The following is a 22,053-nucleotide window of genomic DNA, read 5'->3' on the forward strand; positions in this document are numbered from 1 at the left end:
ATTTTTATCAATTATTATTTTATCATAGACTAACTAGGTTTAAAAGATTAATATCATAAATTACAAATAAGTTATATAATTAATAATTTTTTATCTATATATAATGTTTTATGCATGTGAAGCATGTTGCCGCGACAGTACAATGACTATGATTATGGCTACCCCAAATTCAGAAACTTGCTACTACCTCTGTTTTAAATTATAATTCGTTTAACCTTTTTCACCTCAAGTTCAATCACTTGTTTTATTCAAAAAAAATGCAAAAGTTTGGTACATATTTTTGTGACTCGAGAAATGATCTTAGCCCTCAACAAACTCTGTAGCGCCGGCCGGCCACAGCCACAACTCGACTGCAAATAGTCTGATAGATGCGCCCAAGCACATGCAAATTGAGCGAGCGAGCGAGCTCAAAGTGTGTGGCCTGCCCAAGAGGCCACCATTACTACTAGAGTTGTTAAAGTACTGAGAAACGGGCCAGGCCCAGGGCATGTGATTCTGGCCTGCGGCCTGCCCATGGGCGATGGGTGTGTGTCATCTCAGTCTCACACCACGGCACGGCTTATAGCTCCACACGGTCCAATGTGTCTGCAGAGAAACACACTGGAGTTTGTTTATCCTCGTGCTTAGTTGATTAAACAACCATCTCAAAACAAATTTGATTAAACAGCTGCAGCAGGTACTGTAGTTCGCGCCTTCGCGGCAATGATGATTCGTTCTAGATCAACCGGTAATCTAGACATACCCACATGGTGTTCTTAAAATGTACGTATATAACCGCTCTATGATCGATCGATAGGCGGTGGTTGCACATCTAGCGCATGATGAACCGCATTATTTGGACATGATTGTCACAACAGTGGATGCTTGTAACAAAAGGTTAGTTATACCAGGTGCAAAAGACAGGCCACAAGTTGCACGAGACAGTGCCTGCTATATCCACGGTGTCCACGCGGACTCTGTCACTCGCATTGCAGCCAGCACATGTTAGTTCGCGATGTATGGAGAAACAAAGACGAGATGTTAAATTAAGATTAAAGAAATACGTGACATATAAAAGGGCAGCAAGCCACACGGACATTTCAGGAACCTTAGCTCTTCACTGCTTGATCGATCCATCCCTTCTCGCATCACACCCATCCAACATTCCGGTTCCGATCCATGGCTGCCCATCTGCGATCCATCAGCTTGCCCACACGGCCGCACTCCCTGGTCCTCAAAGCCGAGCAGGAGCTGCAGCGCCTCAGGTCCTGCTGCGTTTCGGTGTCGCCGCCGGCACCTGCGCACGCCCTGCGCGCTCTGCTCCATGACCTCAGCGACCTGCACGAGTACGTCGAGGAGGTCGTCCGCCTGCCCACCAACTGGGACGCGCTCCGCCTTCCCCGGCACCGGCGGCTCGTGGAGGGCGAGCTGGAAGCGTCGGTGACGCTGCTGGACCTGTGCGGCGCGGCGCGGGACGGCCTCGCCGACGCCAAGGAGCAGGTCCGGGACCTGCGCTCGCTTCTCCGCAGACACCGCCGCGCGGCGAACAGCAGCCACGGAGCACCACGCCGAGGCGGTGTCGACGCCGCTGCTGCCAGTGTCAGTGCCAGGGCGGCGGAGGCGTGTGCCGTGCCGCTGAAGAAGGTGGCCAGGGCGATCAGGCGGGAGTCCGGCAGGTGTGCGGGTGCTGCCGCCCTTGACACCACCAGGGACGATCTCGGTTGCGGCGGCGCGCAGCCGAGGCCGCTGGCGATGCTGGCGGAGGTCAGGGAGCTCACCGTCTGCGTCCTGCAGTCGTCCATGGACGCTCTGCTTCGGCAGGTCGTCGTCAGGCCGCCGAGCGCCGGCAAGTGGTCGCTCGTGTCGAGAGCCTTGGCGCACAACAGGAGCTGGTCGTTCGGGTCCGGGGAAGCTCGGGAAGGCGCTGCTCGTCGTGCTAACGCCGACGATGAATTGGTGTCGGGCTCTTTCGGCGCCATCAAGGACGTTGCAGGTGGCGACGGGCCGTTGGATGCTCGGAGCCATTTGCAGTCGCTGGAGGGCTGCATCGAAGGCCTTGAGGATGGATTAGAGCGCCTGTTTAGGAACCTTATCAGCAGCAGAGTTTGCCTCCTGAACTGTGTTAGTTTGTGATGCCGTGATTTATTACTTTGACAGCTTCGCGATCGACAGCCATCCATCTTTTTTTAAAGGATTGCTTATCATTAGTGTTCTGCTCCTCCTTTATACGCATAATAAACAACCTATTGCCAATTATTATCACAGTTTTAGCCAACAATTTTTATGCTTCGCAAGAACTGAGACACGCCAAACACTGGCTAAAACACATGGTAAACAAGGCATTCAACAGGGCAGCTAAAAAAAGCTCTGAAACTATTACAGGGGTCGTCGTCCAGGCCAACCGAATAACGACCACGGTCAACGAACCGCCGACCAGGGCGTGTCCAGGGCTGCCTGCCACCTTTGGGCCCCGTCCCATGCCCCCGCTAAAATACTCCAAGCCGCTGGGCCGCCGGGGCCCACCCACCGCCGTCGCCATCCTCCCGCGCCCCTCGGCCCCGCCGGCCGGCGCCGCAGATGGGCCAGCCGCGGCGGCGCGGCTACCCGCACGGGCACGGCCGCCACCACCGGTGCCCGCGCCGCATTGCGCTGCCGGCGGCCGGGCTGGGCCTGCTCTTTCTCGCCGTCTCGCTCCTCTCCGTCTCACTCCTCTCCGCGCCGCCGCTCGCCGACCCGCGCACGGGCCTCGGCACTTCCTCTTCCTCCCGACGGTTCCTCCGCCGCTATCCGGTATGGACGGACCCTAGCTCCTCGCCTCGTCAGTCTTGTCCGTGCTTCCCGATCTGATCGTTTCTCTCTTTCTCCATTACTCTATATGAGCCTGCAGACAAACGGCTCCGGCGGCGAACTAGAGGGCTCCGAGAGCGGGGATGCGTTCAGTGTTACGGTAAGATGGGAATTCATAGCTTCTGTTTTATGTTTCCCATTGTGCATAAATGACTCAAATTTGGATAGATGTTTGTACTTATTTGATCCCTGTGGGCTTCAGCTCCGTGTCACATCAAACCACATAGCCCATTCTGTCTGTTTTAAATCGTAGGAAATGTCATGTTAGACCTTTCATGTATTAATAGCTGATCAGCCGGTTATATTTCACTCAAAATGTAGACACATGGATGGACTGGGCAGGATGATCTTTGGCGATCGAAGCTTGCTAGCAATTTCCACAGATGCAGCAACTCTAGCAATAAATTTCTTGGTGAGTAGTAACTCTGCTGTGAATTACTGCTTATAATCTAGCCTTTCTTGTCGATCATCGTATGTTGGATGTTGTGTACTCTGACCTGTGTAGTGGGTGTCAATGATGAATGCCTATGCACATCTTTTTTTTCGTTAGCATAATGATGGATGGTGATTTAACAATTATATCCACCTAAAGGCCTTTCCTTTTTTTATTTGTTTTGTCAGATTCTGGTGTTACCACTCAACCAGATCGATACTTGATTGTTGTTACAAGTGGAGGTCTTAATCAGCAGAGAACGGGGGTGAGATGTTTCTCTGACTGTCTTCTTGGTTAAAAAAACACCTGAAGTAAACATGGAATTCTTTTCTCCACATGTTGCACATTTTTTTTATCTTATTGTTCCAAACTAAGCTACATGTGGTGTATAACATATGTTGTCAGGATACGTCCCAAAAAAAGAAAAAAACATATGTTGTCAGGACCTGTTCAAACAACCTGGGATATCTAAATTGGTCAGCCTCACCAGTTGTTGTATAATACATGTGGTGTATAAAACTAAGCTAGTTTTCTCTATAGACATATCATGACCCATGCTTCTTTCTAGATAGTCGATGCTGTAGTTGCTGCACGTATTTTGAACGCTACACTTGTTGTTCCCAGACTGGATCAAACATCTTTCTGGAAAGATTCAAGGTATGAAATAGTGACCAGTGAGCACTTCTCAAATTGCAGCCAATGATCTTTTACCATTTATAGGTGTTCAGATTTAATTAATTCCACTTCTTTTGATCCAATGCTGCAGTAATTTTTCAGAAATCTTTGATATGGACTGGTTCATCTCATATCTTGAAAAGGATGTCAGAATTATCAAAGAGCCTCCAGAAAAAGGAGGTAAAGCAATGAAACCTTATAAAATGCGTGTCCCCCGAAAATGTACTCCACGGTGTTACTTGAACCGCGTCTTACCAGCACTTTTGAAAAAACATGTAAGTTGTGCAACTTACAGCTTAGCTGGCCTACATTTATTTATATGAAATTAATATTAGTCCCTTTCTACATTTTTCGTTACTGTATTAGATTTGATTATACTTTTTCATATATCACTAAATAAAGTTCCTGATCAGTTACTCTAGTGGTCAATTATTTTCACTAACTTGCACAGCTGTTGAGGAATTTATCTTTTGAGGACAATGTCTCAATAATGGCTCGCTTCCTGTGTTATGTAACTTAATTGCACACTTCATTCTTTTTATGCTTCTGTGTGTAGTTTGATTTAAAAACATAGAAGCATAAAATAATAAAATTTGATTTTTTGTATGCCTCATGTGTAGTTTTCATTTAGGAACTGAGCCTCAGCTCAGTTGCTAGGACCTAGGAGGTGTGGATGCACACCCCCACCACCCAGGTTTGAGTCCTCTTTGACTTGAATCCGGGTGCCCATTTCTTTTATTATTTATATTGCCTCCTAGTACTTCTACTATTTTTTTTTGGCTGAGATTATGGGAGATATTTGATTTCTTAAGAATCCAGTCACATAGCTCATTTTAATTCCTCGTGGTGCAGGTTATTCGAATGACTAAATATGATTATAGGCTCTCAAATAAGTTGGACACTGACCTGCAAAAACTACGTTGCAGAGTCAACTATCATGCTTTGAGATTTACTGACCCGATACAAGAATTGGCTGAAAAGCTAATACAGCGAATGCGAGAAAAGAGCAGATATTTTATTGCTCTTCACCTGAGGTTGTTTCGTCCTGTAACATTAATTGAACCTTTCTTCAGTCTGCATTTTTCATTTTGTTCAAATTTTACCTGTTTTAGCTCACTCAGTAGCAAGTATATGAATGTAGACTACTTTGGACCTCTGATATATCAATAGTGGGTGGTGCATATGTTCCTGGGCAGAAAATGTTCTCCTATTAGTAACGATTAATGAAAGCTGTAGTCTGAATAGTGGCAATGATTTTTCACTTCTTTGTCCATTGAATTGTCTCAAACTTTTCTCCTAGAGCTTCTTTTTTTTCACCATCTCCAGAAGATTTCCTTCTGTTCTGTTTGTGTACAACAACAACAACGCCTTTCAGTCCCAAGCAGGTTGAGTTAGGCTAGAGTTGAAACCCACCAAGAGCCCCTAGTCACGGTTCAGGCACTTCAATAGCTGCATTCCAAGCACTCCTATCCAAACATCTGTTCTGTTTATGTGCTGTAAGAAAATGAATTAATTGTTGAAATAAAATTGCTGAGATTGCTAGTTGGTTTCCCTTCTGCTCCAGCCGGTTCTATGTGATCTTTGATAATTTAGGGTGTGTTTAGTTCCCCATAAAATGCAAAATGCCAACTACTTTGGAATGATGGAATGCAAAATGCCAAAATTTTTAGGGTTATGTTTAGTTCCATCCAAAAAGCAGAATTTATTGCCCTCTGAGGGCCTCTTGGGGCTCTTTAGGGCTTTTTTTTGGCCTCTTGAGACCAAAATCCAAAATAGAGAATAGCCACTTTTTTTGCCAAAAAATTTGCATGGTGTTTAGTTCCATTATCCAAAATGATGGACTAAAACCCAAAAATTGGATGAAATGGGAACTAAACACCCCCTTAGCAGAAAAGAATGAAAGCTAGTTGGTTAATTATATAAAAAAAGAATTATATTTCTTCACGAAGACATGATTGTTGTTCTGATGGCAGATTTGAACCTGATATGCTCGCCTTTTCTGGGTGCTATTATGGTGGTGGAGAAAAGGAGAGGAGAGAATTAGCTTCAATTCGCAAACGATGGAGAACCTTGCATGTAAGAGCTGTGTGATGTACTCGCTTACTTAGAATTACCTTTTGCTAATCTTGTTACATTTTCATATTCAAGATACGTGACCCGGAGAAAGGAAGAAGGCAAGGTAGGTGTCCACTAACTCCTGAGGAGGTAGGGTTGATGTTGAGGGCATTAGGCTACAGAAGTGATGTGTACATTTATGTTGCTTCTGGTGAGATATACGGAGGGGAAGATACTTTAGCACCCCTCAAAGCGCTCTTTCCTAATTTCCATACAAAAGAAACACTGTCAAGCCAAGAGGAGCTTGCTCCATTCCTAAAGTTCTCATCTCGCATGGCTGCAATCGATTTCATTGTCTGTGATGAAAGTGATGCTTTTGTGGCTAACAACATTGGTAACATGGCCAAAATTCTGGCTGGGCAAAGGTAATGCACCTTTTTGAAGCAGTTCTTATGTTTATCTGCTGTTAACACCCCCTCCTCTCCGCCCCCTTTTTCTTTTTACTTATTGTTATCCATTCTTGTTCCTGATCATCTATATCTGTGCTCTCTTGCAGGAGGTATTTTGGCCACAAGAGAACAATCCGGCCAAATGCTAAACAGCTCTATCCCTTATTCATGAAGAGGGGAAATATGTCATGGGATGCATTTGCCTCACAGGTGCGAACTATCCAGAAAGGATATATGGGAGAGCCTATGGAAATCACACCAGGAAGAGGCGAATTTCATGCCAACCCTGCCGCCTGTATATGTGAAAAGAGCGGCCGAAACTCAGTAATAGTCAAGTCCATTTCTGGAAGTACCCAGGAACCTGTAACTGACACCAGAATAAGGAAAGCCATTGACATTGGTAGACCACCATACCCTGTTTATACTGACGAAGAGGCAGATGGATCTGATACAGAAGAAGATCCAGATAGCAGCGGGAGAGGAGAGGTGATTGACACTGAACCTGACGATGATTCTGTGGTCAGACAGGAGGATCCTGAGCTAGAGGAGATCCTGTCAGATTAGTTCAGTTGTGCGGCTATTTCCTCCGGTTAAGCTATGCAAATCTGACTTTGCATATACATGTGTTGTATGTGGCAGAAATTTCATGGTTTGGACATCTCCGAACTAGCCTAGATCTGCAGCCACTGGTGTACATAGATTTTGTGGTGTGCAGCTGTCCATCCTCTTTCCCCTAGCTGAATGAGGGCATGATCATGTTTGTCACCTCAGCAAGCCAGATTTTTCCTCCTTTTCTTAACATCCCGCCATCGCTAATCCCTCATGAAAATGTGTATATCCTGCTTAGTTTTCTTAACATCTGTTTTTATATTGGTGTGTTTAATTCCCCCAAAGAATGCAAAATGTCAATTACTTTGGAACGATGAAATGCAAAATACCAAAATTTTTAGGGTATTGTTTAGTTTCATTCAAAATGCAGAATTTATTGCCCTTATTGTAGCCTCTTGAGGCTCTTTTGGGGGTTTTTTTGCCTCTTGAAGCCAAAATCTAAAATAGAGAATAACCATCTTTTTGCTAAAAATTTTGTATGGTGTTTAGTTTTGTTATGTAAAATGATGGATCGAAATCTAAATTCTTTTAAGATAAAAGAGGAACTAAACACCCTCTTTGTCGGTAAGCCAGATTTCTTGCCATCGTTTTTGACAGTTGCTGTTGTTTTGTGCTGGACCTTGTTGACACATCGCAATCTAACATTGTCTAATCTTTGTCAGAAGAAAGTATTTGTCACTGACATCAGGGTTTTATTGATCGCATTTTGTTTGAATAGCAGAGACCAACGTCTCGGTCTTTCTGCAATGTTGGGAAGTTGGCGTGATGCATGAATAATAATGTGATAAATGCATGTTTTGTTTTTCCGGATCGACAGAACAAACACAGAAGATTACCACATATGTGCACACGCTCACAAAACACATGCACATAAGCTAACTCTATGAGCATCTCCAACGACATATCTGATGAAGCACCTGTGTTATGTGAAGTCAAGGAACTAAATCCGACGACATATCTGATGAAGCACCTGTGTTAAAGTCAAGGAACTAAGAGATGTTTGGTTGGAGGTATTAAAATTTAACAAATACTCTCTTCATATAGAATTTAGATGTCATTTAAGACAGCGACACGGTCTCCAAAACACAACTTTGACTTCTTATTTTTATAAAAATATTTAGTAAAAATAATAATATATGTGTGCTTTTATGAAAGTATTTTTAAGACAAATATATTCATATAATTTTCACATTTGCAAACTTAACAATTTAAAAGTTATTGATGATTTATATTCCTAATGTTTGACCAAACCTTATCTAAAACGACATCTAAAATTTATACGGAGGGAGTACAATATTATTTTCGTTTTATTTGGCAATTAGTGTTTCCATCACGAACTAATTAGATTTAAAATATTCATCTCGCAAATTACTCTCTAGTTGTGTTCGATTTGATAGGTGTTAAAAAAACAGAGCAACTAACCATGCCCTAAATTTGAGCGTGCATGTCTCGTTACAAGAAATCCAACAAGTTAAGCTAGTATCAATTTGCGTGTGGTAATGTATGCTTGTCAGCTTGTATATGTGTCGTCGGATCCATGAACGAACTGTCGGCCTGATCACCTGAGGCCGAAGCATTTGCATAGACACTTCCACCACCTCCATCCTCTAGGACAAAAAGCCTGGCAGGGCTCGATCCAGACTCCCCGAGTAAAAATCCAGTCCCCTCGGACTCCATCGTCTAGGACCAGGCCTGGTTTACAGTTATTATACAGAGGAAATTTTCCTCTTAAAAACAAGAGAGTTGCTTCTCCGATGCCGTTCACCACCTTGTGCATTGAACGGCCCATATGATATGGCCCGGAATCTTCGCCCGACAAGCAGCTTCAATCCAGTTCCTGGGAGGACGTGGAGCTCGCTTGTTTTAAGGCCGTGTGTCCTGTCCTGATGATCCGATCCGCTGCAACTTTGAAAACTGACGCCGCGCTACGACCCCCAACCCCAACGGTTCCAGGGTTCAGGTAATCAGGTCGCCATGGATGGCTGCACTGGATTCTGTCAGGAACTGGACATGTTTCGCGGCACTGGAGCTGGAGCTCGGGCAAAACCTCGGTCCGCAGCGGACAAAGTTCGTGCAGAAAACAGTAGGATAACTAGAAACTCAAATCACCTCGCTCGCTGCTTGTTGGCTCTCACATCATGTGATGGGCCTGTAGATTAGGATGACTCGAGTCAGAAACTCCAGGAACGAACGCCAACACAGCAATCTCGTGAACTCACAAACCAACAAGACCGGCGCGGCGTCCTCTGGCAACTGGCATCACAGCGTACAACCACGCTGCCGATGCCGTGAGCAGGCGCACGGACGTCGGACAAAGGGTGGGGCGCCCACTTCCGGCGGCCGGCCGGTCGCGCCGGCCAGGGAACAGCCGTCCCTCTGCTACTGGGCGTCAGGCTTTCACCGCCGAGCAGCGAGGAGCGCAGATGTCGAACCGCTTGCCGCTGCCGGCGTGCCGCCCACTCGGACTCGGGCACTCCTCCGACAAACCACGCACCAGCACGGCAAGCCACACCTGCTCCGGCGTGGTGGACGTTCAGTGATGGCCAAACGGCCACCAGATCCTCCGCGCGGTCGAAGCGAGCCCCTGCACCGCTCATGACGAGCCGGCAGGCTTTGAACCGTCTGCATGTCATGTCAAAAGCTACGATGCCACCGCGCACAGAGAATCCCCGCAAGCCGCTGCAGCCTGCAGGCGAGTGAGCCAGCGCCCACGCTTGTTCTGTCTTCTCCCTCAACCCCACCACCCCACCCACTCACTGTGCACACACCACTAGGCTCACGCTGTCACCTCCACCGGTGGTCCGGTGCCATTTACGCACGATCCGAGCCGTGCAGGGAGCGGTGGACGGCATGGATCTCTCGTCAAGCTCACTAGCTCAGCTTTGACCGCGGCAATGGAGAGAGAGAGAGAGACCACAACCACAGCACAGACCATGCCCACCGCCCAGCTCGGTGCTGCACACTGCCCCACCCTCCTCTACCTCCGCGCCAATGTGGCTCCCCAACATTTAAACGGCCAAAACCAGTCCCAAAACCCCAACCCCACAACAGTTTAACACGGGCGGACACACTCACTAGCTTAAGCTAAACCTCGCTCGCCACGGCAGCAATGGCGCCGCTCCCCGCCCCCGCCCCCGCCTCCCTCCTCTGTCTCTTCTTCCTCTGCCTCCTAGCGGCGCCGTGCCCCGGGGCGCGCGCGGCGCGGTTCGCGTGCAACGCCACGGCGCCGCGGGCGTCCACGTGCCAGGCGCTCATCTCCTACGCGCCGCCCAACGGGACAGCCACGCCAACGCTGGCCGCCGTGCGCGCGCTCTTCCAGCTCCGCTCCCACCGCGCGCTGCTGGCCGCCAACGGCCTCCCGCTCTCCACGCCGCCCACGGCGCCGGCGCCCGCGCCGCTGCGGGTCCGCCTTCCTTGCCTCTGCTCGGGCGGCGCCGGGGCCACGTTCCAGCGGCCCACGTACCGGGTCCGCGCCGGGGACACGCTCGACGCCGTCGCGCGGGGCGTCTTCGCGGGCCTCGTCACCTACCAGGACATCGCCGCCGCCAACAACGTCTCCGACCCCAACAGGGTCGCCGTCGGACAGCAGCTCTGGATCCCCGTGCCCTGCAGCTGCGACCCCGTCGCCGGCCAGCCCGTCGTGCACTTCACCTACGTCGTGCCCACCGGGGGCTCCGTGGCCGGCATCGCGCAGGAGTTCAGCACCACGGAGGAGACGATTCTCGCGGTCAACAAGATGGCCGACTCCAAGGCCCTTGTCGCCGGCCAGGTTCTTGACGTGCCACTCCGAGGTAGGCCTCCTTTATTTATTTTCCTAGCAGCTCGTGTGTTCTTGATCTATTTTCGACTTGTTTAGGTAGATTCCTTGAGCTTAAAAGAAAGTAGATCCACTTTCATCAATGATTCTGAGCTTACACATGGACCCTGAAAAGTTCTGAACCTCTTTGCATTTGCATCTTTATTGCTGGTAAAAGCTGTGATTAAACATAGGCATGCTTTGTCGTTAGGCAAATGCAAAGCCTCACTCTTTTCGCTCCCCCATTGTACTGTACGCCTAAAAATGCTCAGGAGTTCTTTCCAGATTGTTTGGCTGAAAAGCGTGTGCATTTGAATAGACAAAAAGGATGATTAAAAAACGACACTACTTGTTTAGATGCGAAAAGATTTTGGATTTCTACTGTAGCACTTCACTTTCGTTTGTTTATGGCAAATATTATTCAATTATGGACTAACTAGTATCAAAAGATTCGTCTCGCGATTTATAGTTAAACTGTGCAATTAGTTTTTGTTTTCGTCTATATTTAATGCTTCATGCATGTGCCGAAAGATTTGATGTGACAGGGAATCTTGAAAACTTTTTGGTTTCGATGGTGGCATGGGCGAGATGTTGGAGACTACGTATAGTAGAGAAAGGAGGGGAAAATCTAATTATACTACCTTCCCAAACTAGGACTCCCCTTACGGCAGTTCTGGTGTAAACGACACTACTAGTTGTTTCAGCATTTCTGCTCTCCGCTCCGAACTTCTGCTAGTAGTTTGCAAGTAGCTGCACAGAGCATGTCTTGAGCATTACTAGCTTGTAAACCGAGAGTTTTTTATTCTTGATGACAGGCGTGTAGGTTGCTATTTGTGCAAATGAATTAGTATCTCCAACAGAAGTACTCGAGTTGTTTGCTTCAACAAAATACTTTTTGTTAGTCATAGTTCAGGATAAGGTAATTGATATGTATCTGGCTTTCTGAACGTAGCATTTGGATTTGACGTTCTGGGCATTGACATTTTTCATATCTCATAGGGTATATTCCAAGAGGAAGAGGATGTTAAACCCTCATCTTTGGAATGAACTTTGGACCAAATTGAATTACTACAACACTAGCTGAACTAGATTATAGTAACAGAAATGTATGGTTCAGATAGTATTCTTGAGATAACTTCACATGATTGGAAGTTCGTTCATGTCACTCACCTTGTTTGTTTGCCATTGTCAGTCTTCCTATTGCTATATTGCTAATGCTAGTAATGTGCAGTTAAAATGCACTTCAGCCTTGCATCCTGTTCATTTATCTTTCTAAATGAACTGAATTGTATCAAGATCAAGCTAGCCTGTAATGACTAATGAGCATCCAAATCTTAAATGCTTCAGAAAGTGTACTGCCTCATATCATGTACATAAGATAGTGTGCTCATTCAGTCGTATGACATTTAGCCATTTACTCAGAGTTCCACTTTGGAGCTAATGGTTTAATGTTTATGTATGCAGCTTGTGGTTCTGCCATTAGCAGTACAGCCATTGATCGAAACCTTCTTGTGCCAAATGGAAGCTATGTCCTCACCGCCAACAACTGTGTCATGTGTGGCTGCAGCTCTAGCACCTGGCAGTGAGTGCTCGCTCTACTGAAACTCGTAAATTCTGAATAAGCCTTTACAATTCAATTTCTAGCCTCATATGTAATGCTCTATGGGCTTCAGGTTGGACTGCCAGCCAACACAGGGATTGAGCTCGTCGTTCTGCCCTGCTGCCAAGTGTGGAGACATGTTCCTCGGCAACACATCCTCCACCTCATCCTGCGAGAGCACGACATGCTCCTACGCTGGGTACACCAACACCACATCGTTCGCCATCCTCGCCAATGTCACCACCAGCAATGTGTGCAACGGTGAGTAGTGCCCCTATTCTGTTTGTAAGAACCAATAGCCATCATGTTGTGCGCCTTTGGCAACTGGCAGTGCTTAGTCGAAGTTGCCGTTGACACCTTCGTTGTTTTTGTCACTGGCAGCTGGGATGTCTCCAGTGGCGCAGCCGGTCCACTCCTCGGCGTTTCGGTTGGAGCGGGCGTGGTTGAGATGGACGGAGCTCGTTTTCTCTCTTCACGTCGTCTTGGTTTGTCTAGGCTATCTGCGGCAAGACTGAACGCTGTTGCCTTGCGAATGTCGTAGTTCTGGTCCTCTGATTCCTAGTTTGATGCTGTGAGTAGTATCTTTTCAGTGTTTGCGCGACTTTGATCTGTAGCTGGTTGGATTTGTAAGTGCATACCCTAGGGTAAAACACTTCTGTGTTAGAAGGTAGATCAGGAAACATTTGTACTTCGTCAAACTTTTGCAAAGATACTTTTTTCTGTTACCGCCTAGCCTTTTTCATGTTCTACAATCTGGAGTATTGTTTGGTTCGAGACATTCCAGTGTATGGATTCAGCATCATCGCCTGCAATCTCAGCTCCAACGTCCTGAAAGAACAGCAGATATCAGGGGCTAATTATTAGTTGGTTAAGTTTAACCTTAGGTCTTGTTTAGATCAAAAAGGTTTTGGATTTTAACACGGTAGTACTTTCGTTTTTATTTGATCTAGTTTTTATTTTTATTTATATTTAATGCTTTATGTATGTGTTGTAAGATTCGATTTAACGAGGAATTTTGAAAAGTTTTTAGTTTTTGGATGAGCTAAACAAGGCCTTAGATGATCAGCTAAACAAGGCCTTAGATGATCAATACTGAAGGGCTAATATGTGGGATAAAGAGTGACTAAGCCCTTGGGGTCCGGCTGGAGGCAGGCTGAGCTGAAACCAAGACGCAGCAAAAAAAAGGAGCACGCGGCCGCGTGCCCCCTTGAGGCCCTGACCCGCCCCTGCTTTGCTCCGGCCTCACTGGTGCTATGGGCGCGCGCTCAGGCCGAGGCAGCCAGCCCAACGCGTGCGCCGCGCACGGCCAAAACCCCGGCGCGCGGGCGGAGCCACCAAAAAACCGCCGCCTGTCCGCCTCCACCTTCCCGTGCTCTCCCCGCCGCCTCGGCATCGTAGTAGCCAAAAACGGCAGCGAGACGCGCGCTGTCTCTTGGCAAACCACCCCGCCACCCCTTCGCTCGTTCGATTGCTCTGCGAGCTTATCCGACGCCGCGGTCACTTGAGAGCCCCGATGGAGTTCGCCGCCGGCGCTGGGGTGGCCCCGCGCCTGCGCCTGCGCTCGCTGCCCGCCGGCCCCGTCCCCGGCCGCAGCGGCCGGGTCATGGTGGGCGGCGGAGGAGCGATCGGCATCGGCTGGGCCCGCCGCGCGACCGCGCCGGGGCTCTCGCTGGCACCCGCCGTCGCGAGACGGGCGGTCTCCGCGGCGGGAGGAGGCCACCTGCTTCACGGGCGCGTCGTCGTTCGCTCAACCGGCGACGGCGGCGGCCGTGTGGGGTTCCGCGGCGAGGACGCCGAGGGTGATCGATCACCCGCTGCGCGCGCCTCACCGTTGGATGGCGCGAAGGGCGCGACTCCTGCGCCGTGAGTCCTTGTCCTTGTCGATTCTACAGCAGGGGCTGTTAATTTGTGTTTCGCCTCTAGCGCGGTGGCTCTTGGAGTGACACACCTGCCCTTTTTTTTGTGCGTGTTGATTGCGTCTCAGCAATGTAGTTCGGGATCATCCTGGAGGAATTAGGAAGGACCTCATGAATCTGGCCGTACCGGCCATAGTTGGACAAGCAATCGATCCTGTGGCGCAATTACTGGAAACCGCATATGTTGGCCGCCTAGGTAAATTTCCCTTCCGCTGTTCTCTTCAGTTGGGTCATTCATTCACTTCATAATACACGATGCTTCAATTCAGTGATTAGTATATGATGAAGACGAATTCATTATTTCATTTTCTAATTTTGGTGGGGTTTGTCTGAAGTCTGACAGTCTGACCTCTATAAATCTGGCAGGTCCTGTGGAGCTGGGCTCAGCTGCCGTTGGAATGTCAGTATTCAACATTATATCAAAGCTCTTCAACATACCCCTCCTAAGTATCACGACATCATTTGTGGCTGAAGATGTGTCAAAACACGACTCTTCCAAGTCTGCTTCGGGTACAGATGATTACTGACTCTTATGTGCTTAAAAACATGCCTCTATAGAATTCTCAAGCTAACTTTCTGTGCTGATACACACAAGGAAATATATCTGACAAGATTGGAGAAAGGAAGAGGCTTCCTTCAATTTCTTCTGCTTTACTCTTGGCAGCTGCAATTGGTGTCATTGAAGCCTTGGCTTTGATTTTGGGGTCTGGAATACTCCTCAATATTATGGGTGTCTCACATGTATGTTCAAATGTCATATCTTTGTATTGATGCTAGTATGCTACAAAAAGGGCATTCAGAAAAAGGAACAATTAAGTTTGACACCCTTTGTCCCTGTGTTAGATGCACTTACTAGTTATCACTTATCAGGAAACATTTTTTATAGTAAAAGGATACAAGTATAAAATCGTTATGTTCGGAAATGATTGGTATTTTTTTTCTCAAACATGCAGGATAACTGTATGTCACTGCATTAAGAAGAGGGATGCTTGTTACAAACCGTTAGGTTTTCGCTATTACATTCATGCTTGTGGTCAAAGTAAAAACAACCACTGCCACTGCCTATGAATATCTAGCCTCTACTCTCGAGGGACATCAAACCCTTGACACCATCTGTGCAATGATAAAATGATTAATAATTGGATATGTTCCAGATTTTATTATCGATTTTAACAACTTTTCAACCTAATGGCAAGTAGGACCCAGAAATAATTGTCTTTTAACACCTCTGATATCACTCATTTCCCTGTGGCTGCAAAAACTAGTGATTTTGTAAGAAAATTCATTGCATCAAATACCACACTTCATGTCACTAGAGCCTTGATGCAGCCTTCATTTTCTTTGGCAGGCATCAGCTATGCACAATCCAGCAAGGCTATTTCTTTCTGTAAGAGCACTTGGTGCTCCTGCTGTTGTTGTTTCATTGGCTATCCAAGGTGTGTTTCGTGGATTGAAAGATACAAAAACACCTCTACTTTACAGTGGTAAGTCATGACACCTCGTATCTTCTAGGTTTGTTTCATTGTCACTTCACTGACATGGATCCTAGATGGCAACAATGTCCTGAATCATAAGCAATGCATTTCATTTTCGAGAGCCATGTACAATCTATGCTTTACTTGATTCAGAAATGGCCTGAGTTCCTTCAATGAAAGCTTACACAATCTCAAAATTCTGTGGAATGCTGACAGAGTGCTGTTTGTCTTCTTGCCCTTTGATTTATCAGCGTATTGTGCATAGTTGCTGAATTTGAAATTCATCTTCAGGTTTGGGCAACATCTCAGCTGTGGTTCTGCTTCCTTTTTTTGTGTATTACCTGAACCTTGGATTGACTGGAGCTGCACTTGCAACTATTGCTTCACAGTATGTCTGGTATTGCATTCAATTGACATTCACACAAATCACATTAACTAGATTTCATAGTATGTCTAACTTATCATTTATAATACTCTTAATAATGCTCTTAACTTCAATTATTCAGATATGTTGGTATGTTTCTACTTCTTTGGTCTTTAAGCAAGAGAGCAGTTCTATTACCACCGAAAATCAAAGACCTAGAGTTTGTTGGGTACATAAAATCTGGTGAGTTGTAAATTATTGCTTGCAGTATGTTATCCAAGTTATCACACTTGTCATTCCTTTCATTCACATATATACCACAGTTCTTGTGCATCTTGTCCATTGGTACTTACTACTTAGATGTGCAGAGTAGTTAACGGCTTCTTAGGCTCATTCATACATTCACAGATTCACTAAAATGCCTTCAAACTCGTGAACATATATTTGCAGCTCTAGTGTTGTGGGTTACCTGAATAGATTACTCTACTAATATAGTTTCCCCTTGAATACAAGCATGAGCTCTTTTCAAACTTCTATAGGTGGCATGCTGTTAGGGAGAACCCTTTCAGTTCTGATAACAATGACTCTTGGGACTGCAATGGCTGCTCGGCAAGGCACAGTAGCTATGGCCGCTCATCAAATATGTCTGCAAGTTTGGCTGGCAGTATCATTACTTTCGGATGCATTGGCTGTTTCTGCCCAGGTGCATCTCTTATTATTTATAATTTTGTTACAGTGCCTATTTCCAAAAATATCGCAATTATTTCTCAATTCACTATGTTTTCCCTGAACTTGAGCAATCTATCTTTCCCAATGGTAACTACAACCTGATCTATGGAATTTGAAGTTCTGCACTAACAATGCAAGTGTTTAGGCATGTATGTAGTGGTTCGGACTTAGGTACCACAAAGGCTGCTTTTTAGGTCAACATCGTGTGTGTGTGTGCGGGGGGGTGGGGGGGGGGGGGGGGGCAACAGATCCTCACAAAAGGATTTTTTTTATTGGTCTTTTATGTAAACCTTGTGATGGCCGAATTGCCTGCTCATTGTTTCCTGAGTCTTTGTACGACATACATACCTCTTGAACTGGGACTGAGTGCTCTGAATTTATTTTTTGCGTACTTGATTTCAGGCACTGATTGCAAGCTCATTTGCTAAACTTGACTATGAAAAAGTGGAGGAGGTCACGTTCTATGTATTAAAGGTTGCAGTGTTAACTAAGTTATTTTACTGCTAATTTGTATATGAGACTAGTATAAATAACATTCATCAGCATGTCATGAAGCAGCTTTCAAACATGTTTTATTTGCCAGGCAGGAGTGTTCGTTGGTATCGCTTTAGCACTTCTTCTGTTTGCCTCTTTTGGTAGACTTGCAGAAGTATTCTCCAAAGATCCCATGGTTATACAAATCGTGAGGGGTGGTGTTTTGGTATGTATCTTTTTTTATGATACTATCTGGTCCCTGTCAACACTATCTTTGCTCATGGCTAACTTGTGTGTTTTTGAAGTTTGTTAGTGCTAGCCAGCCTATCAATGCCCTTGCTTTTATCTTTGATGGACTCCATTTTGGTGTCTCAGACTTCTCATACTCAGCTTCCTCCATGGTATGCGCATAAAGTAACTTATGCTATTCTGATGATGCAACTACTACTGCATTTTCTGTTTGCAGTGTTTCCTTTCCTTTCTGCAGTGATTTATTAATATCCCTTGGATCCTCAGATGGTAGTTGGGGCAATATCCTCTTTGTTTTTGCTGTATGCTCCACAATTTTTTGGGCTTCCTGGTGTTTGGGCTGGCCTGGCTCTTTTCATGAGTTTGCGTATGACTGCTGGATTTATGAGGTAACATTTGTCTCATTGACCTTTTGTTACATGTTCTGGATGTTGTCAGTAGAAGATACCCTCTTAACCAAATTTGACTTTTATTTGAGAAGTATGATTGTCTCTTCTGTACCACTCCATAAAGATTGGAAAATAGCAGAGTTTAATTCTTTCTCTTTGTTGAAAATGCAACGTTTGCCATGTACAGAAGGTCCCCATGAACCGTTTATAAACAGCTATAAACATGAAATTCACCCTGTCCGCTTGATCTTATCTGCCGAATCTACCAACCATTCAACAATGTTTTTCTCTCACAACAAATCGACGAACAGTACTTTCAGCCATGGCTTTTCAGCCAAGCGATTGACCATCTTTTGTGTGTCCTGCATTGATGCAATAGATATTGGGCCCAGTTGATCATAACCATTGATCAAACTATCAGATACTTTGGTACAAAATTTGCATTGACATGTGTCCTCCTTAATTTACAGATTGGGATGGAGAGCAGGGCCTTGGTGGTTTTTGCACAAGAAAGAACCCAAATATAAGTTAGTGAAAATGCAGCATTTTTTTAATGCTTACCATTGAGTCATGTAATAATAGTCAATTTATTGTGATACTCGCATGTTGAGCCAACCAGATGGCCGCATGGTTGCTGACATATAAGGTGCTCAACTGTTGTATGCAGGCTGCAATCAAGGAAATGTTGATCTCTGGAACTGATTAATCAAATGGCAAGATTATGATGGAGAATAGAAGTTATGAAAGGCACACTACAATGTCGAAACATGTTTACTTTTATGTTGACTCCTGTGTATGTTTCAACCATTTGGTGATTTTAGAACTTAGAATTTGAGAGTAAAGGAACGTCAGACAAAGTTCACTTGTAGGTGTCACATAGGCGATGATTGTTCACTATCTCTATCCTCTCCGTGCTTGAGTTCAAACTGTAGATAGAATATTGCAGAATTATTTAGACAGATCTGTTTTTTTTTTAAGTTCTAGACAGATCTGATGGGTTCAAACTTTACAGTTGAAACATCAGATAGATTTTGCTTGCAGTCTTTACATAGCGAATGATAGTTCATCATCTCTCCTCCTTCCTGAAGTTATTACTGTATGCGGAACATTGTAGTATCGTTTCCTCCTGCCTTGTTTGTATAGCCATGGAGGCATGGACCGACAGATATGCAACTATCTTCAGCAAAGACACGCATAATCCACAGGTTCATTACTATGGCTGGAACCATTCAGCCAGGAATCCTGTCCCTTCCTGTTAGGGTTGCATTCCATGTTCTGCAATGGCACCACTAACTTCTTTGGGGGTCCTCCAACAGAACCATAGTCACAAAGTTTCTGGATCGATGTAGTTGAGATATGGGGTCGTGGGATACATTACTCGCGAGATATTTTTACACTATAGGTCAAAAATAAACCCATGAACCCAGGTCGAGGTTGACGAACCTGGGTCGAAGGTGGTGAACCAGTTCATGTGACTAGGGCCTTGTTTAGTTCTCAAAATATTTTGTAAATTTTTTTTGATTTCCTGTTATATCGAATCTTGCGGCACATGTATGAAACACTAATTATAAATAAAAGAAAAAACTAATTATACAGTTTAATTGTAATTTGCGAAACGAATCTTTTGAGCCTACTTAATCTATAATTGGACAATATTTGTCAAATACAAACGAAAATGCTACAATTCTATTTTGCAGAATTTTTAGAAGTAAATAAGGCGTAGGTGCAGGACCCCGAAGATAGCACAATACTTCCCGTTGTATATATACGAGAATTCGGTGCGAAACCATTTCGAGCACCACGGAAGATGAGAATAGTTTCGAAGATGAATCGTTTGGCTCTCACAGGTCGAGCTACCCCCCGCGTGGGCTTCCAAATGCAGGTGAAATCTGGTCCGTGGCCGAGTTCCACCTGGGCTTCTGCTAGAGGGGAAGGCCAGGGCATTCACGGGAATTTGGGCTTCCAAACAAGGCCCCAAAGGCCCAGCAAACTTCTTACTTCTGTGACCTGGATCGGACGGCCAGGGTGTCGCTTCTCCTAATCCAACGGCGCTACCGGACTCGCACGCCACTTTATAGGCCACTCCCACCGCCGAACCCTAGTTTCTGTTTGGACTTCCGCCGCGCTTCGCCCTCTCGCTCCAGCCGCTTCACAGCGTCGCCGCCGCAGCTCGCCTCTCCGACCGCCGCGAGGATGGTACGTGGATCGAGCTTAGGGGGGTGGCGTTGGTTCCCATAGGGGTTTTGCGTTGTGCGGGGTTTGACTAGGGGTTTTGTGTGCTTGTGCTTGTGTGCAGCCGTTCAAGAGGTTCGTGGAGATCGGGCGCGTGGCCCTGGTGAACTACGGCAAGGACTATGGCCGCCTCGTCGTCATCGTCGATGTGGTCGACCAGAACAGGGTAAGGACTGAGCTCTCCTAAATGCTTGTCCTTCCGTTCGCTGTTGTGATGTCGATCTAGAGCTCTAGCGGAGTGTGCTTTTGTACCACTGGTAGTAATTGGCTTGTATCTGCTGATCTTCGTGAGAAATATGAAAAAAGTTATATGGCTGTATTTGGTAGCACTAGCACCTGATGCAATTTGTTTGAATTGGCCAAGTAGCGTGGCCTCATGTCCTCGTGACCTCGTCTAGTGGTTAAGACAAATGGTAGAGTTAGTGCCTTAGCATTTGGCAATGCCAGGAGGCTAAGGGTTGCTTGGCAAACTTATTCCCTGAATGAACCAAGGACCAATTCCCTTGTTTAGATTCCTTTTAAGACGCAACAAATGTACACTATTTATAACAATATATATTTGTGGTGCCTTAATTATTTGTCCTTGCTGGACTTGATTTGGTTAAGCATTCAAGCCCTCATTGCCTTATGTATTCACTGAAACCAGGCACTTGTGGACGCCCCTGATATGATCAGGTGCCAGATAAACTTCAAGCGTCTTTCACTTACTGACATCAAGATTGACATCAAACGTGTCCCCAAGAAGACAACCCTGATCAAGGCGATGGAGGAAGCTGGTAATGATGAATCAACCTCTTCAGCACTGTTGCGCTTTATCCATCTTCTAGATTCTAGATGATTGTCCAGAAGAGAACAGTGACACTTAATTGATCTCTTGTTATTCTTTTACAGACGTGAAGACCAAGTGGGAGAACAGTTCATGGGGCAAGAAGCTGATCGTTCAGAAGAGGAGGGCAGCGCTCAATGACTTTGACAGGTTCAAGGTCATGCTGGCAAAGATCAAGGTCAGGAACCTCTCTGTCAAATGTCTAGTTCCTGTTGGCACTGTCTGTATTGCTTGCTCACACTTTTTATCTTTGTGTAAACAGAGGGGTGGTGCTATCAGGCAAGAGCTCGCCAAGCTGAAGAAGGCATCCACGGCTTAGTCTCCTTCAGTGGATGGCATGTTACAGTTTTTGGTTCTGAGTTGTATCAGCAATTCGATCGAGTGTTGTCAAAGCCAGAATTAGTAATATGTTTCCTGTGAACCCATTTCAAACTTTGTCAAGCATGGGTGTGTTCTGGATATTTTGTCGTGAATGTTATGGAATATCTAAGGTAGCCTGTGACAAATGTGCGATCCTTACAATTTCTGTTTTGTTTATTGCTAGTGTTTTTAGGCAACCAGGGTATTGGCATAATCGATATTGCGATCCTGCCTAAGCTGTCATTTCTTTTTCACTGCTTGCATGCCTATGTGGTCTTTTGAATGGAAAGTTGCTCCAATAGTTCTCAAAGTGTTTTCTACCTCATCCATGCCATCCAGCAATGAAATTTCTGTACTTGGTGCATAATTTTGCTGTGCACTCGTTGCACATCTTGCTGCATGCCAGATATCCTTTGGTGAAGTGTTTTTAAACCCTTGGGAATGCACGGTGGAGTATCCAGATACTAGGGTGAGGCACCCGTGCCAGTGCTCTTTGACGAGGCTCTGCTGCGCCTGTTATTGTTCAACGTGGGCATCTTCCTATTCTTGTATACAAGCATGAGCTCTTTTCAAACTTCAGAGACCGGAGACCCTTT

At 45.9% G+C, this 22,053-nt stretch overlaps 4 protein-coding genes and 1 pseudogene across 5 annotated transcripts; all 5 read left to right on the forward strand.

Moving 5' to 3' along the window:
* Nucleotides 1,072–2,474, forward strand: LOC8067450. The gene is made up of 2 exons (XM_002460567.2): nucleotides 1,072–2,100; nucleotides 2,362–2,474. Exons 1-2 carry the CDS (start codon nucleotides 1,159–1,161, stop codon nucleotides 2,386–2,388), a joined length of 969 nt encoding a protein of 322 aa, XP_002460612.2. The 5' UTR covers nucleotides 1,072–1,158; the 3' UTR covers nucleotides 2,389–2,474.
* LOC8067451 (uncharacterized protein At1g04910) lies at nucleotides 2,506–7,392 on the forward strand. The gene is made up of 10 exons (XM_002460568.2): nucleotides 2,506–2,769; nucleotides 2,867–2,926; nucleotides 3,148–3,238; nucleotides 3,448–3,524; nucleotides 3,828–3,916; nucleotides 4,026–4,209; nucleotides 4,787–4,968; nucleotides 5,908–6,010; nucleotides 6,083–6,414; nucleotides 6,546–7,392. The coding sequence occupies exons 1-10, from the start codon at nucleotides 2,557–2,559 to the stop codon at nucleotides 7,000–7,002; spliced, it is 1,788 nt and encodes a 595-aa protein (XP_002460613.1). The 5' UTR covers nucleotides 2,506–2,556; the 3' UTR covers nucleotides 7,003–7,392.
* On the forward strand, nucleotides 9,965–13,185 carry LOC8067452 (annotated as a pseudogene).
* Nucleotides 13,668–19,117, forward strand: LOC8066525 (protein DETOXIFICATION 45, chloroplastic). 2 transcript variants are annotated; one of them, XM_021452302.1, is made up of 14 exons: nucleotides 13,668–14,306; nucleotides 14,428–14,555; nucleotides 14,726–14,869; nucleotides 14,955–15,100; nucleotides 15,708–15,843; nucleotides 16,126–16,222; nucleotides 16,341–16,441; nucleotides 16,738–16,901; nucleotides 17,330–17,401; nucleotides 17,511–17,627; nucleotides 17,707–17,802; nucleotides 17,918–18,039; nucleotides 18,510–18,611; nucleotides 18,707–19,117. In XM_021452302.1, the coding sequence occupies exons 1-13, from the start codon at nucleotides 13,957–13,959 to the stop codon at nucleotides 18,604–18,606; spliced, it is 1,770 nt and encodes a 589-aa protein (XP_021307977.1). In that variant the 5' UTR covers nucleotides 13,668–13,956; the 3' UTR covers nucleotides 18,607–18,611; nucleotides 18,707–19,117. The 2 variants fall into 2 exon arrangements, with proteins under 2 accessions (XP_021307977.1, XP_021307978.1); XM_021452303.1 differs by having other exon boundaries at nucleotides 13,670–14,306; nucleotides 18,510–18,566.
* LOC8074160 (probable 60S ribosomal protein L14) lies at nucleotides 19,984–21,740 on the forward strand. Its single transcript, XM_002460571.2, has 5 exons — nucleotides 19,984–20,235; nucleotides 20,336–20,437; nucleotides 20,918–21,047; nucleotides 21,163–21,275; nucleotides 21,360–21,740. Exons 1-5 carry the CDS (start codon nucleotides 20,233–20,235, stop codon nucleotides 21,414–21,416), a joined length of 405 nt encoding a protein of 134 aa, XP_002460616.1. The 5' UTR covers nucleotides 19,984–20,232; the 3' UTR covers nucleotides 21,417–21,740.

Source organism: Sorghum bicolor, chromosome 2 (assembly GCF_000003195.3).
Source record: "Sorghum bicolor cultivar BTx623 chromosome 2, Sorghum_bicolor_NCBIv3, whole genome shotgun sequence".
In the NCBI taxonomy this organism is placed as follows: Eukaryota; Viridiplantae; Streptophyta; class Magnoliopsida; order Poales; family Poaceae; genus Sorghum; species Sorghum bicolor.